Source organism: Acomys minous (genome assembly GCF_964271855.1).
Source record: "Acomys minous genome assembly, chromosome: 5".
NCBI lineage: Eukaryota > Metazoa > Chordata > Mammalia > Rodentia > Muridae > Acomys > Acomys minous.
The window spans coordinates 117,113,878-117,129,096 of record NC_140494.1 but is presented as its reverse complement, the minus strand read 5'-3'; the positions used below and the strand labels follow the sequence as shown (position 1 = coordinate 117,129,096).

The 15,219-nt window shown below is 50.0% G+C and overlaps 1 protein-coding gene across 1 annotated transcript in view; it reads left to right on the top strand.

The window, feature by feature from the left end:
* ARID3B (AT-rich interaction domain 3B) overlaps nucleotides 1-2,014 on the top strand; it is a 54,389-nt gene extending 52,375 nt beyond the window's left edge. Inside the window, exon 9 of the mRNA XM_084782274.1 lies at nucleotides 319-2,014. Coding sequence (XP_084638400.1) covers nucleotides 319-374 — 56 coding nt within the window. The 3' untranslated portion in view covers nucleotides 375-2,014. The remainder of the gene's footprint in view (nucleotides 1-318) is intronic.
* Nucleotides 2,015-15,219: the final 13,205 nt, after the last annotated feature.

Here is a 15,219-nt window from a genome sequence, read left to right as displayed (position 1 = left end):
AAACAAAAAGGATGGATCAAAGTCACCCTTTGCTACTGTATTAGTGTGATGATGGCTCTTCTTGGCTGTCAGCTGGACTCTATCTGGAATAAATTACAATCCAGAAATGGAGGGCACACCTGTGAGAGGTTCTGCTTGCCTTGAGGTGGGTGAAATCGCTTCTAGTCCAGACCTTTGAGGGAGGGGAACACACGTGATCTGGATCAGTTTTGTTTGGTTGGTTCAGCTTTTTGTTGTTTGGTTTTGTTTTTTGGTATTTTTTGTTTTGAGACATGGTTTCTCGGTGTTAGCCTTGACTGTCCTGGACTCGCTTTGTAGACCAGGCTGGCCTCGAACCCACAGCGATCCTCCTGCCTCTGACTCCCGAGTGCTGAGATTAAAGGCATGCACCACCATACCTGGCCTGATCTGGATCTTGAGGCAGCAAGCTACACCTTCAATCTGGGCCACACCTTCTGCTGGGAACCTGTGTCAGGACTTGGAAGAAGGAAGGTGCTGTTCCTTGCCGGCTTGCCCTCACCTTGCTAGCACATCCATTCCCTCCTGGCGCTGGAGCCTGCTTCTTCCGGATTCCAGCATCTACGGAAGAGCAGCTGAGACACAGCCTTGTGGGACTGAGCAACTACTAGACTCTTGGCCTTTCCATTCACAGCTGGCCATCGTTGGATTAGCTGGACTGCAGCCTGTAAGTCATCCCAATAAATCCCCTTTATATACAGAGAAAGAGATCCATTCCATAAGTTCTGTGACTGTACAGAGAACCCTGACTAATACAATTAGGTTCTCTAAAGGAACAAAACTGATAGAATGCGTGTGTGTACGTATATATGTATATATAGCTCTCAACCTGTGGGTTGCAACCCCTTTTGGGGGATCAAACAACCCTTTCACAGGGGCCACATAGCAGATGTCCTGCATATCGGATATTTACGATTCATAACTAGCGAAGTTACAGTTATGAAGTAGCAACCATAAAATAATTTCATGGTTGGGGGTCACCACAGTGTGAACTGTATTAATAGGGTCCCCGCATTGGGAAGGTTGAGGACCACTGGAGTAGTCCAGCAGTGGCCAAGTATTTAGTAGTTCAGTCCACACCACCAGGCCCAGGGAAGTCATAAAAGAGCTACCAGTTTTCAGTCTATGTTGTCAATCCCCCCTCCCCTGCAAAAAAAATAGGTTCTAGCACCTGGGACAGGGTGGCTCAGAAACAGGACCCATGAACTTGCCAGTGAGAGTGATGGCAAAAGCTTCCTTCTTCCTGTCCTATCTGTGCTGCCACCAGAAAGTGTGGCCCTGATTCAGGGTGACTCTCCCACCTCAAACAGTCCAACAAGAAAAATCCTTCGTAGGTTGTACCCAGCTGCTTGGGCTTTAGTTCTGATGGAGTCGAGTTGGCACCAAGCTCAACCATCACAGCTGCCTAGGGAGCTCCAGGCCTACCTGGGCAACATGAGAGCCTATTGAAAAAGAAAAAAAAAGACCAGCACTTTAGCACTGGTCACTGGTCATGTGTGTGTCATACCTAGAGCTTTCTGTGGCACATGAAAAATGAGCCAGCCTCTGGCTAGGAGCTGAGAGGCAGAGTGACACTGGGTCAGGGGTGTTGGAGAGCATCTTATTTACAGTTCTGTTGCTGCGAAGAGACACCATAACCAAGACAATTTATAAGAGAAAGCAAATGGGCTTGCTTACAGCTGCAGAGGGTTAGTTATGGTGGGAAGCTGACTGATGTGGAACACAGCTGAGATCCTTGCATCCTGATCCACAGGCAGCAGGAAGAGAAAGACTGGCTCTGCTGTGGGTTTTTTTTTTTTTAATTTGTTAATGTATTATTTATACAGTGTTCTGCCTGCATGTACACCTGCATACCAGAAGAGGGCACCAGATCACAGTATAGATGGTTGGGAGCCACCATGTGGTTGAATGGAATTGAACTCAGGACCTCTGGAAGAGCAGTCAGTAACCTCTGAGCCATCTCTCCAGCCCCTGCTCTGGGCTTTTGATTTTTTTTTTTTTTTTTTTTTTTTTTTTTGGTTTTTCGAGACAGGGTCTCTCTGTGTAGCCTTGGCTGTCCTGGACTCACTTTGTAGACCAGGCTGGCCTCAAACTCACAGCGATCCGCCTGCCTCTGCCTCCCGAGTGCTGGGATTAAAGGTGTGTGCCACCACGCCCGGCTCGCTGTGGGCTTTTGAAACCACCGAGCCCTCCCCCAGTGGTACACCTCCTCCAACAAGGCCACACCTACTCTAAGACTACACCTCCCAATCCTTCCCAAATAGTTCACCAACTGAGGAGTAGGCATGCACATATATAATAATAAGCCTGTGGGGCCCATTTTACTCAGACCACCACAGAGATGGAGATAGGCGCGTGGAGAGCCAGGAGAGGCTTCTTTTCATTTAGGGTGTAGAGTCCTAAGGGCCATGTCAGGCCACTGCAGCTCCTTCTGTTTCAGGACACCAGAGAAAACAAGATGAAATAGAAACTTTTTTTTAAAAATGCAGAAAATTTCAAACAACACACCACCAATTGTGACATACCAACAGTTCATCACACCATGAAATCAAAAGACAACAAAAGGTCAGGAGAGACAGTTTACCTATCAGGAGCACTTTCTGTTCTGAGGACCCTGGGTTTGATTCCTAACCCCTGCATAGTAACTCCCACCATCTGTAATTCCAGTTGTAGGGAATCTGGAGCCCTCTTCTGGCCCCCAAGAGCACGTGGCACACATGTATTTATGCAAGCAAAATACTCATACACAGAAAATAAGTATAAAGCCAGACATGGAGCCACTTTCAATCCTAGTACTCAGAAAGCCACATATATCTATGAAAATAGAGTCGAGCCTGGTCTACGTAGCAAGTTCCAGGCAAGCCAAGGCTACATAATGTGACCCTGTTTCCAAAAAAACAAAAAAGCACAAACTGGGGCCAGGTGTGGTGGTGCATGCCTGTCATCTCAGCACACTGGGAACAAGAGGCAGGCAGATGGCTGTCAGTTCGAGGCCACCATGGTCTACAAAGTGAGTCCAGGCCAGCCAGGGCTATACAGAGAAACCCTGTCTCCAAAAAAACAACAACAACAAAAAACCCTCCACCACCACCGACCTGGGAAAAGCACTTGAAAGAGTAGTAGTGAGGTGGACTGTTGAATGCTTATTCATTACTAAGACGAAAGACAACAGCGAGGCAGGAGAGCTGGGTGTAGAGACTCAGTTTCCCCAGCACTTGAGAGGCAGAAGCAAGACTAGTAGAAGTTAAAGGTCAGCGTTGGCTACATAAGGAGTTGGCGGCTCTCTGGGCTACATGGGACCCAGTTCAAGAAAAAGGAGGCAGGAGCCACCGACAACTGTATGTCAGAAGATGAAGATGATAGAGCTGGGAATGCAATTCAGTGGTGCAGCTTGTGCCTGGCACTGGAGTAGCTCAGAAGACAAAATACAGCCAACCCCACTAAGAATCAGAGTGAATGTACACGGGCGTAGCTCTGAGGTTGCACGGCGATGCCGGGACCTGGAAAAAGTATGAGTGACAGGGGCTCCCTGCTGTGGGGAACATGGTCTGACAGATTGAGAAGCCAGTTTCTGAGTAAATGGAATATGTGAAAATTCACCCCCAGATGTTTCCCATGGAGGTGAGCACCAGTGGCTGTAGTGGGCAGCCATTGAGCCTGGTTGGGCCAGGGTCTCTTTGGGCTTTTTCGTGGGTTGACTCCTTTCATTTTTGCAGGGGTTTGAATGAGGATGGCCACCGTTAGCCCATGTATTTGAACACTCGGTCTCCAGTTGGGAGTGTTTGGGGAGGATGCGGGGTCTAGCTTTGTTAGAGGAGGTGTGACCCTGGGGAAGGGCTTTAGGTTTCAAAAAGCCCACACGGTTCCCAGTTAGCTCGCTTTTCTCTGGCTCCTCTTTGTGCATCAGGGTGAGCTCTCAGCTTCTGCTCCAGCGGCATGCCTGCTGCCTGCAGCCTGCCGCAAGCTCCCAGCCCTCTGGAACCCTGAGCCCCAATAAACATTTCCTTTTGTAAGTTGCCTTTGCCATGGAGTTTCTACCCAGCAATAGAAAAGTAAGTAATACAGTCCTATCCCGTTTTTATCAAGTAGGACTGATCATATTTTACCCACTTTACAGATGGGGAGCGAGGCAGAGAGGTTGAACAACTAGGCCACAGTGTGAGCAGGGTGTGGCTTACCCATAAGCACCACGCCAAGCGCTCTATGCACATTGCTCAGGTTGGCTGTGCAGTCCATCCGGCACTCGCTGCTCATTGTACACATGGAAATACTGGGTGGAAACGTGCCCGAGGAGCCAAAGGGCTAGCATGTGCCTCCAAAATGGTTGCCCCTTTGAGAAGGAAAGAAGGGAGACAAAGGACTAGGGGGTGTTTGTCTGCAGGTCTTGGCTATACCCTGATGTGCCCATCCTGGGGCCACCTAGAGGCCCTAGCACCCTGAGGGAAAGCCTGTGCTGCTGTCCGGGTGTCTTAGGGTTTCTATTGCTGCAGTGAAAAACCATGGCCACAAAGTAAGTTGGGGAAGACAAGGGTTGCTTTGGCCTACGCTTCCATGTTGTTCATTACTGAAGGGAGGAGTCAGGACAGGAACTCAAACAGCCCGGATCCTCAAGGCAGGAGCTAATGCAGAGGGGGGGGGGGGCGGCGCTGCTTACTGGCTGGCTTCCCATGGCTTGCTCTGCCTGCTTTCTTACCACTAGTTGAGAAAATGCCCTACAGCTGGATCTCATGGAGGCCGTTCCTCAGCTGAGGCTCCTCCCTCTCTGATGACTCTAGCTTGTGTCAAATCGACACAAAAGCAGCCAGTACACTGTGGCTGGCCTCCTCTCCTCTCCTGGACTTCCCCAGAGCCTGTGGAAACAAAGCATGGATGGGTGCCTAACCACCCTGCACAGAGACCCAACGCAACTGTATCCCTCCTCCAGAGGAGGCCCACAGCACTGCGAAGGAATGGCGCTCACCTTTAGAAGGGAAGAGGAGCTGGAGGCCGAGGGGCTTGGCAGAGGTTTGGAATCACGCCAGGAGAGGAGGAATTGGTAAAGAATGACATGCAGTTCTACCCGGATCCAGCCAATGGGCAGCGCGTTCTCCACAGCTGTGTGCAGAGCGGGGACTGACTCCGACATGAACTCTGGTGCCCCATATCTGACCACTTCCCCTCGGTGGGGAGGCCTGGTGGCACTCAGAGAAAGGATAAGCAGGCTACCAGGATGAGACTTGATAGGCTGTGACCATATGGTGGGTGAAGAGGGCCCCTTCTGTCACAGACCTAAGGGAGGGGAATAAGGTGAGAGAGGGAGGGAGGAATGGGAAGATACAAGTGAGGGGATAACAGTTGAGATGTAATCTGAATCAATTTATTTTTAAAAAGTGACATGCAGGTGAAACACCAATGCACATAAAATAAAATTTAAATTAACTAGGCATGGTGGCACATGCCTTTAATCCCAGCACTTGGGAGGCAGAGGCAAGCAGATCGCTGTGAGTTCAAGGCCAGCCTGGTCTACAGAGCGAGTCCAGGACAGCCAAGGCTACACAGAGAAACCCTGTCTCAAAAAACCAAAAATAAATAAATAAATAAATAAATGGGGGTGGGGAGTCTGGAGGGGGAGATCACATGGCAGCATAGGGAAGGGTGTTCAGGAAAGGAATGGCCAGTGCCTTAGAGTTTCTACTGCTGTGATGAAACGCCATGACCGAAGCTAATTGAAGAGGAAAGGGTTTATTTGACTTACACTTCCACATCACTGTTCATCATCAAAGGAAGTCAGAGCAGGAACTCACACAGGGCAGGAAGGAGGCAGGAGCTCATGTAGATGCCAGTGCTCATTGGCTTACTCTTCATGGCTTGCTCAGCTTGCTTGCTTATAGAACCCAGGACCACCAAACCAGGGACTTACAGGCCAAGCATGGTGGCACACGTCTTTAATCCCAGCACTCAGGAGGCAGAGGCAGGCGGATCGCTGTGAGTTCGAGGCCAGCCTAGTCTACAAAGCGAGTCTAGGACAACCAAGGCTACACAGAGAAACCCTGTCTCAAAGAAGGAGGAAGAGGAAGAGGAGGAAGAGGAGGAGAAGGAGAAGAAGAAAATACTTACAGCTTGTCTACAGCCTGATTTTATGAAGGCATCTTCAACCAGGGCTCCCTCCTTCCTGGTGACTATACTCTGTGTCAAGGTGACATAAAGCTAGCTGACCCCTTGTCATCTTGACACACAAACACATCATTGTTAAGCCACAACTTTTCCTTTCCTGTTCATCCCCAAGAGCACACATTAACATGAACATCCTGATATAAAATATTCCAAGTCTTGGCCGGACGGTGGTGGCACACAACTTTAATCCCAGCACTCAGGAGGCAGAGGCAGGCAGATTGCTGTGAGTTCGAGGCCAGCTTGGTCTACAAAGTGAGTCCAAGACAGCCAAGGTCACACAGAAAATCCCTGCCTCAAAAAACAAAACAAAACAAAAAAACAAAAAACAAAACAAAAATTCCAAGTCTTAAAAGTCCTCACAAATTGGGCTGGAGAGCTGGCTCAGCAGTTGAGAGCACTGACTGCTCTTCCAGAGGACCCGGGTTCAGTTTGCAGTACTCACATGGCAGCTTACAACTGTCTGTAACTCCAAGATCTGGCACCCTCACACAGGCATACATGCAGGCAAAACACCAATGCATATGTTTTCTTTCTTTCTTTTTTTTTTTAAGTCTTCATAAACTCAAACATTTTAAAATTCACTCTATTTAAAGATCCAAAGTCTCTTTTGAAAAATCCAAAATCACAGCCGGGCATGTGGTGCACACCTGTAATCCCAGCACTCAGGGAGGCAGAGGCAGGTGGATCTCTGAGTTTGAGACCAGTCTGTTCTACAAAGTGAGTCCAGGACAGCCAAGGCTACACAGAAACCCTGTCTCCAAAAGCAAAAATGAAAACAAGAAAAAAAAAATCTAAGATTGCTTTCAAAATTCAGTCTCTCTTAGGGCTGGAGAGATAGCTCAGAGGTTATGAGCACTGGCTGTTCTTTCAGAAGGCCTGGGTTCAGTTCCCAGCACCCATGTGGCAGCTTACAACTGTTTGTAACTCCAGTCCCAGGGGATCTGACACCCCCACATATGCCATACATACAGGCAAAACACCAATACATATAAAATAAAAATAAATAAATCACTAAAAAGGTCCGTCTCACCAGACACAGTTGTGCATGCCTTTAATCCCAGCACTTGGGAGGCAGAGGCAGCCAGATCCATGAGCCAGATCCATGAGCCAGATCCAAACCGGCTGGCCTAGTTTACAGCCAGGCTTTTTACACAGAGAAACACCGTCTCAATAAACAAAACACAAAAATCAGTCTTGGAGCTGGAGAGATGGCTCAGAGGTTAAGAGCACTGTCTATTTTTCCAAAGATCATGAGTTCAATTCTTAGGAACCACATGGTAGCTCACAATCATCTATAATGAGGGCAGGTGCCCTCTTCTGGCCTGCAGGCATACATGGGGCAGAGGCAGGCAGATCACTGTGAGTTTGAGGCCAGCCTGGTCTACAAAGCAAGTCTAGGGCAGCCAAGGCTACACAGAGAAACCCTGTCTCGAAAACCAACCAACCACACAAACAAACAAACAAACAAAAAACCCTCAATCTCTCAGGGCTGAAGAGATGGCTCAGTGGTTAAAGAGCACTGTCTGTGCTTCCAGAGGTCCTGAGTTCAATTCCCAGCAACCACATGGTGACTCACAACCATCTATAATGTGATCTGGTGCCCCCTTCTGGCATGCAGGTGTACATGCAGACACAGCATTCATATACATTAAACAAATTAATTAAAAATTCAGTCTCTCAACTGTGGGCTCCTATAAAATAAAAAATAAATATTTTCTTACTTTGAGAGGGAAGAACCAGAGCACAGTCACAATCAGAGCAAAGCAAAACTGAGCTCCAACTGTTTAAATGACTCCGTGTCTAATGTCTGGGAGCCACTCTCGATCTTCTGGACTTTCCAAAGGGCTTGGGGGCACTTCTCTGGCTCCACCCTCTACAGCACACATGGCTGGTCCTCTAGGCTTCTGTTGGCTCCACTCCCTGCTGCTGCTGTCCTTGGTGGTCACCCCATGGTATGGTACTGGCTTCTCCAGAAAGCTGAGGTGTGCTGCAACTGGGCTGCGCTTCCACACATAGCCTCTCCTGGGCTCTCTTCATGGTGCCAAGCCTCAACTTCTCTACATGACTCCTCAACTGCTACTGAGGCTTCACCCTCACCAGTGGCCTCTCCTGGTGACTCTTCCATCACGAGGTGCAGCCTTGGCAACCTGGGAGCGCAGCTTCTGAGTGCTGGCTCTCAGGAAGCACTTCCCAGAAGGCTTCTCATCAGTCCCAGTTAATTTCTCTACTCCAGTTGACCTGCATCAATTGTCTCAGTAAAGCAACGGTTTCATTTCAGTGATGCTGCTCTCTTGTTAATCAGTCTCAGCCCCAGCCGACAGGACACCACAGACTCGTCACACAGTGGCCGAGTGGAGTCTTTGCTTCCCCCAGAAACCTCACAAGCCAGGCCTCTATCGTCTGTAATGCTCAGCATTCTTTTTTGTTTTGTTTTGTTTTGTTTTGTTTTGTTTTGTTTTGAGACAGAGTCTCGGTTGTAGCCTTGGTTGTCCTGGACTACTTTGTAGACCAGGTTGGCCTCGAACTCACAGCAATCCACCTGCCTCTGCCTCCCGAGTGCTGGGATTAAAGGTGTACACCACTACGCCCAGTAGCATTCTTTTTTTTATCTTTTAAAAGTATTTTTTCTTTTAAAAAAAACAACAACAAAAAAAACAAAAAGAGGTATTACATATGCAGTATTCTGCCTGCATGTACACCTGCCCACCAGAAGAGGGCACCAGATCTCATTATAGAATGGTTGTAAGCCATCATGTGGTTGCTGGGAAATTAATTCAGGACCTTTGGAAGAACAACAAGTGCTCTTAACCTCTAAGCCATCTCTCCAGCCCCCGCCCCCTTTTGAGACAGGGTTTCTCCATGTATCCCTGGCTGGCCTGGGCTCTCTTTGTAGACCAGGCTGGCCTGGAACTCAAAGCAATCCCCCTGCCTCTGCCTCCTGGGTGCTGGGATGACAGGTGTGCACCACCACGCCCTGCTAATGCTCAACATACTTATCTTCCAAGGTCTTAAAGAACATCCCACTGAGCACTCAATGGCTTTCCTAGCTCAAACATTCCAAGGTCCTTCCACAGTTCTCCCAAAACTTACTGAGGTCTGTGGCAGCCATTTCCACGATCCTGGTACAGTCATAGCCGGGTTACTGTTGTTGATGAAACACCACAACCAAAAACAACTTGGAAGGAAAAGGTTTATTTGGCCTACACTTTCACACTGAAAGAAGTAACGACAGGGCAGGAACCTGGAGACAGGAGCCAAGGCAGAGGCCGTGGAGGAGTGCTGCTCACTGGCTTGTTCGTCACGGCTTGTGCAGCCTGCCTTCTTACAGAGCCTACGACCAGCAGCCCAGGGTTGGCACTGCCCACAATGGACATCCCACTGTCCCATCAGTCACGATTTAAGAAACCATCCTACACACTTGCCTGCAGCCCAATCTTAGGGAGACGTTTTCTCATTTGAGCTCCCTTCCTTTCTGACGACTATACATTGTGTCATGTTGACGTAACTCTACCCAGCACAGCCAGATAGGCTGAGAGAGATACAAATTGCAAACTGGCCTTGCCTGTGGCTGTTGGGGATGCTCGGCTGAGAGCAAACAGTTTTCTGAGATAGGTTAGGAGACCCAGGGCTTAGCTGCTGCTGGGTCTCGGATTGTTCTTCCTTCCTGTAAAGGGGGATTTGCAGCGGTATGAGGCATCTGTAAATAGTAACTCACTGAGTTTCGAAAGCTGGTACTCAAGGGCTTCCCGAGCAGGACACACAGGGTCACTGGTAGCATTCTTATGGCAGTAGGCACATGAAACCCTGTGAGAATCTTGGCACCCCCCCCCCCCAAATCAGTCAGCCTATTCCTAGCTCTCCTAGCCATAAGACCCACCAGGAGAGCGTCATGCACATAGCCTCATCCACCAAGAGGCAGGGACCTTAGCAGTTACGTCAATGTAGGCATTCTAGACCCCGTAGCAGACAGGGGACAAGGAGAGGGTTTTACCAGGGAAGCTTCTGACTGTAGCTCCTACCACACCATGGCCATAGAGCTTGTTCCCCTAAGGAGTCCTTGCTTCTCTGTCGGCTCTGTTACTTAACAATTAAACTTTATTATACAACCCAACTAGCTTACACAAGAGGGAAAAAAAAGGTTAAAGGGAAAAAAGAGTGAACCTTCTGGTATCCGTTCCACGGGACGGGTCCCTTGGTGTCTCTGGTATGCGCGCTGGTCCAGCCTGTTCGCTGACCCTCTTCCAGACCCACGTGCGCTCAAGCCTGGTCTGAACCTGCCACTCCTTTCTCCTCTCTACCTGCCTGTCTCTCACGTGCAAAGGGCGGTCTCCACCTCCCATTGAGGGTCGATTAGAAACACAATAGTCCAGGTGGAGTCCCTTGGTCCCCTTCCTGAATTCCAGGCCCGGGATGGCTCCACCCAGTCTATCTCAAGGTTAATCTCAGGGAGTATCTGTGGTGTGTCCAAGGGTAAAGCCCGCCAAGATTGCTTTCACCTGTGACAAAGCTTACACTCCTTCCCACACATCTGTCAGTCTAGCTCCCTGTGTCAGGTCCACCCACCCCCTAAAAGTGAACAGGGCTAACCTGGGCCCCTGGAGCTGCAAGAGCACAGCTGTGACAGTCGCCAGTGCTCAGGGCCAGTTTCATGGTGCCTGGGCCTGCCGCCTGGCTCTCAGTTGTCTTCAGGTGCTCTCCTGGCCTCCTGAGAATAGATCGGCAGAGGCCAACACCAAGAGACTAAGAAACAGTCACCTAGGCAGGAGGCACGTCCCTGTCCTTGGCTGTGAGCTCAGGCTACACTGACCACGGGACCAATTCTCAGTCTTAACAGCTGACACTAGGTTCTGGCACCAGCAGCAACCAAATCCTGGTCCTGCCCTCACACGCCTACTCACCATGCATGTGCCCATGCCTGGAGTCCACTCATGGGATAGAATAGCTACTGCAGCCCCCGAAGTCCTATACACCTCTGGCTCTGGGTGCCCAGGAACTACAAGTGCCCGGACATGGAGTTTGGGACTCCATTATACAGAAAGAGGAGCTGAGGCCCCATGAGGAGAGGGGTGCTAGTGACTGGCAGCGCCTCTACCTCCCACAGTTTTGCAAGAGCTCTGAGGTCCTCTGGAAGGGTTTGTTGAGGGTCTTGATCTCATGTGGGGCCATCCATCTGCTGCTTGAAGCTCCTCTAAGGCTCAGGACCCATCAGATTGTTTTCTCCCTCAGATCCTGTGTCCAAACCTGTTGCCCGCCAGGGAAGACCTGGGAGGGGCAAGCTGCATCCTCATCCCTGGGACACATAGCCCGCTTGGGGTTAGGCAGGGCCCCACTGCAAACAGCTCAACTCTGTAGCCTAGCCTTGCCTGCCCTCATGGCTCAGCCTGTGGAGGACATGGGCACCCCACACAGAGCCCACAACTGACCGACCGTCCTCCTCTGAATACTGGGGCATCTTGCAGCTGTGATCCTCCTGGGGTCATATAAGGAGACAAATGAAACTGCTTCTTGAGATCCTAAGTCATACCCACCCACCCAACAAGAAAGTAGCAGGAAGCAAGGTGGGGGTGTTGTGTGAGCTATGTCCCCTAAAAAAAGAATTTTTGCAGTCTCCTGCACCTCAAAATATGACCATATTTGGAGATGAGAACCAGGTTAAACCAGGCTGAACTAGGTCCTATTTCCACGTGACTGTGATCTGTACAGAAGGGGAAAGGTAAGCAGATGCAGGGATGGTCTGAGAGCACATGGATGTGACGGCGGGGACCCAGATGACAGGAATGGCAAAGCCTGTAGGAGCCCACAGCAGCGACCCTGCACCAGAGTCTACCACTGAAATTCCAGCCTGACAAACTGTTTTAGCCTGAGGCTGCGGTCCTCAGCTGTGGCCATCTAGCAAACTTGAACAGAGGGAGCAAGTATCGGACCCTCATGTGGCAGCTCTCAGGACCCCAGATAATCCTGACTTTAAAGGGAACTTTCTCTTCTTGTGTGGCCAGTCTTACGGCCCCAGGAAGCATCTAATAATTAGCTACACATGTAAACGTGTGATGAGGAGGAGGATGGTTGTGCTAATTTTTAATATGTGAGGCCCAGAGAAGTAGGTACCAGGGACTCAGCCAAGGTCACACAGATTATATGGAGCTGAGATTTCAGATCAGCATTTACCTTCTTCATCTCTACCTTAAACACAGTAAGGACCTAGGATTAAAGACAGCCTGAGGTAGAGACCAGAGAGGGCTTGGGTAGAAGGAGCTTGAAGCCAGGAATAGAGTTAGAAGGCAGAACTTGTTGGAGGATTTGGGGCCCTAAGTGTTGCTGCCAAGCAGATGGTATAGCGTAGGCAGCAGCCAGCCCCTGTCCAACTGTTGTTCTACCTGGCCAATCCTCTGCCTGGAAAGCTTGGTCTATGCTCCATGGACCGCATGCCACAGGCCTCTGTGAACTTGGGGCCGCATTCCGTGGCACTCTCTTGACACCCTCAGAGCCGGGATAGGCCCCTGTTCAGAGGTGAGTCCCTAGTCAGCCGCCTCCTAATCCCTTCCAGCCACATCAACAGGTCAGCCTAAGCAGAGGCCGCTCTGTGTGGCCCCACCCCTGCCCTTCAGTGTTGTGTCACCGGGGCTTCCTTGTGATATCTGTGTCTTGCTGTGTGTGCACACTGCCGGGAGAATGCTCACAGGCGATGTGTCTGCGGGAGCATGCGCACACCTGAATTTGCCCCAAGAGACCAAAGGGGAAAGGCTGCCAGGAGGAGGCAGCTACTGAGCCAGGACTGGAGTCCAGGGGATGCCAGGGCCTTAGGCATCTGGTCCTTGCCCCGCCTTCCACAGTAAGCCCCTCACCAACTCCATTTCTCCTTAGGGACAAGTATTGTCATTTTGAATTTGTGTGCGCATGTGCACACATGGAGGCCACAGGACAACTTCACGAAGTCCATTCTCCTCCCACCTTTCAGTTGGTTCCAGGGATGGAACTCAGGTCACCAGGCTCATTCAAATGCTGCTCCCTCCTGAGCCATCTCTCCAGTTGTGCAGCGGTTTCCCTGGAGATAAGACAATCCATTTTGGAGAGACCTTTATTAAGACCCGGGAAGTTCTAAAGGGTTTTTGTTTGTTTGTTTGTTGGTTTTATGAATTTTTGTCTTGTTTTTGTTTGTTTGCTTGTTTGTTTTTGGTTGTTCAAGACAGGGTTTCTCTGTGTATCCTTGGCTGTCCTGGAACTCACTTTGTAGACCAGGCTGGCCTTGAACTCACAGCGATCTGCCTGCCTCTGTTTCCTGAGTGCTAGGATTACAGGGATGTGCCACCACGCCTGGTCTCTGTTTTTTTGTTGTTGTTGGTGGTGGTGGTGGTGGTTTTGTTTTTTTTTCAAGACTCAGAAAGCAAACAACTCAAAAAGCCTCAGAAGCCAAAAAAAAAAAAAAAAAAAAAAAAAAAAAGCCTCAAGTCCCTGAAACAGATGTGCTTATATAAGCTTACAGAAGCAGTAAGGACTGTTGCATCACCCTCAGATGGGCAACACTGCTTGAAGGAGACATTCTCCAAACTGTCAGTTGAGCTGCCTGTTGAGCTCCAGGTTTCCAGCTTTCGAGAGCTGTCATCAGGGCTGGGATAGGCATCCATCGACACAGATGCCCTTGAGTCTTTCCTGCTCCTGAGACGCACCCTTCATTCATATACCTATAAGAAATCCCAGTAAACTCAATGCCTTCACCAGATTGGACTTGATGGTATCCTCACTTTGTCCTCAACTCCCTAGGTTGAGCGATCAGATATTTGTTCATGCCCCTGGCCTAGGTCAGGGATCAGGGATCAGGGATCAGGATCATTTACAAACTTCCACTCAACCTCGCCCCCTTTTCTGGGCTTTTGTAGGTGTTGCTCATTCTTCCTGAAGTGCCCTGTCTTTCAGTTTTCCCCTGGGAAATGCCTGCTCAACTTTCAGGGAGGGGTCAGAGGCTCAGAACCTCCTTCTCTGGAGAGTCCCCCTTTTATTTTATTTTATCTTATTTTATTTTGGTTTTTCCAGACAGGGTTTCTTTCTCTGTGCAGCTAGCCTTGGCTGTCCTAGACTCGCTTTGTAGACCAGGCTGGCCTCGAACTCACAGCGATCCACCTGCCTCTGCCTCCCGAGTGCTGGGATTAAAGGCGTGCGCCACCACGCCTGGCTGAGAGTCCCTTTCTATCAGCCCCTGGTTGAACTCACTGAATTGTAATCACTTGTTTCTTGACCTCTTTGCCTTCAAGACTTATGCTTTGGGGGACAATAGAGCAGGCTGCACTGGCATGGTTCCTGCATCCTGCACAGTGGGAGGGGCCAGGCACGTAGTAGCCACTCACCAAATGCATGCTGAAATGGATGGGTAAAGGGCAGGCAAAGAGAGGGCAGGAGGCATAGGATAAAGCTGGCAGGAAGAGCCTTGCAGAGCAGAGAGAGGTGGAGAGGGCACCCATGTGGGAAGGCCAGAGCCCACTCTGCCTCTGGAGTCTCTATAATAAAGTTAGAGCCATTTATGTATCACAGCAACTGCCACCTGGTGCCAGCGTGCCTGCCAGCGCTGAGCATCATGAGGACATGACGCACCCTGGGAGGTGACTCCTGCTTCTCTAGCCCCCTCCTGAGGGAAACTGAGGTGTGCTGATAAAGGAGACGCTCTGGACCCTGTGTGGGCCTTTACTGTTGCAAAGATAGATGTAGTCACTGTCTTGTTAGCTTGACAGTAAAGCCTCCTCCCTGTCTTCCTGCACACCCAGAAGCCCTCTGTCCTGGGGCTTTAGTTCGCACACACCTTGAGTTGAGCAGCCGTCTTCATATTACCCAGCCCTCCCCCCCAAGTCCCTCCCCCCTCCCCTCCCCACCTCTAGGTGTGGCCATGAGTAGTGGAGACAGAACCCCGGGACTCCTCAGTTCTTTGATAGAAGGCCTCCTGTAGTCCGGGCTGGCCTCAAACTCATGGTTTAGTTCAGGATAACCTTGAATTCCTGACCCTTCTGCCTCCACTTTCTAAGTGCTAGGATTTCAGGAGTATACCAACATGCCAAACAGAGC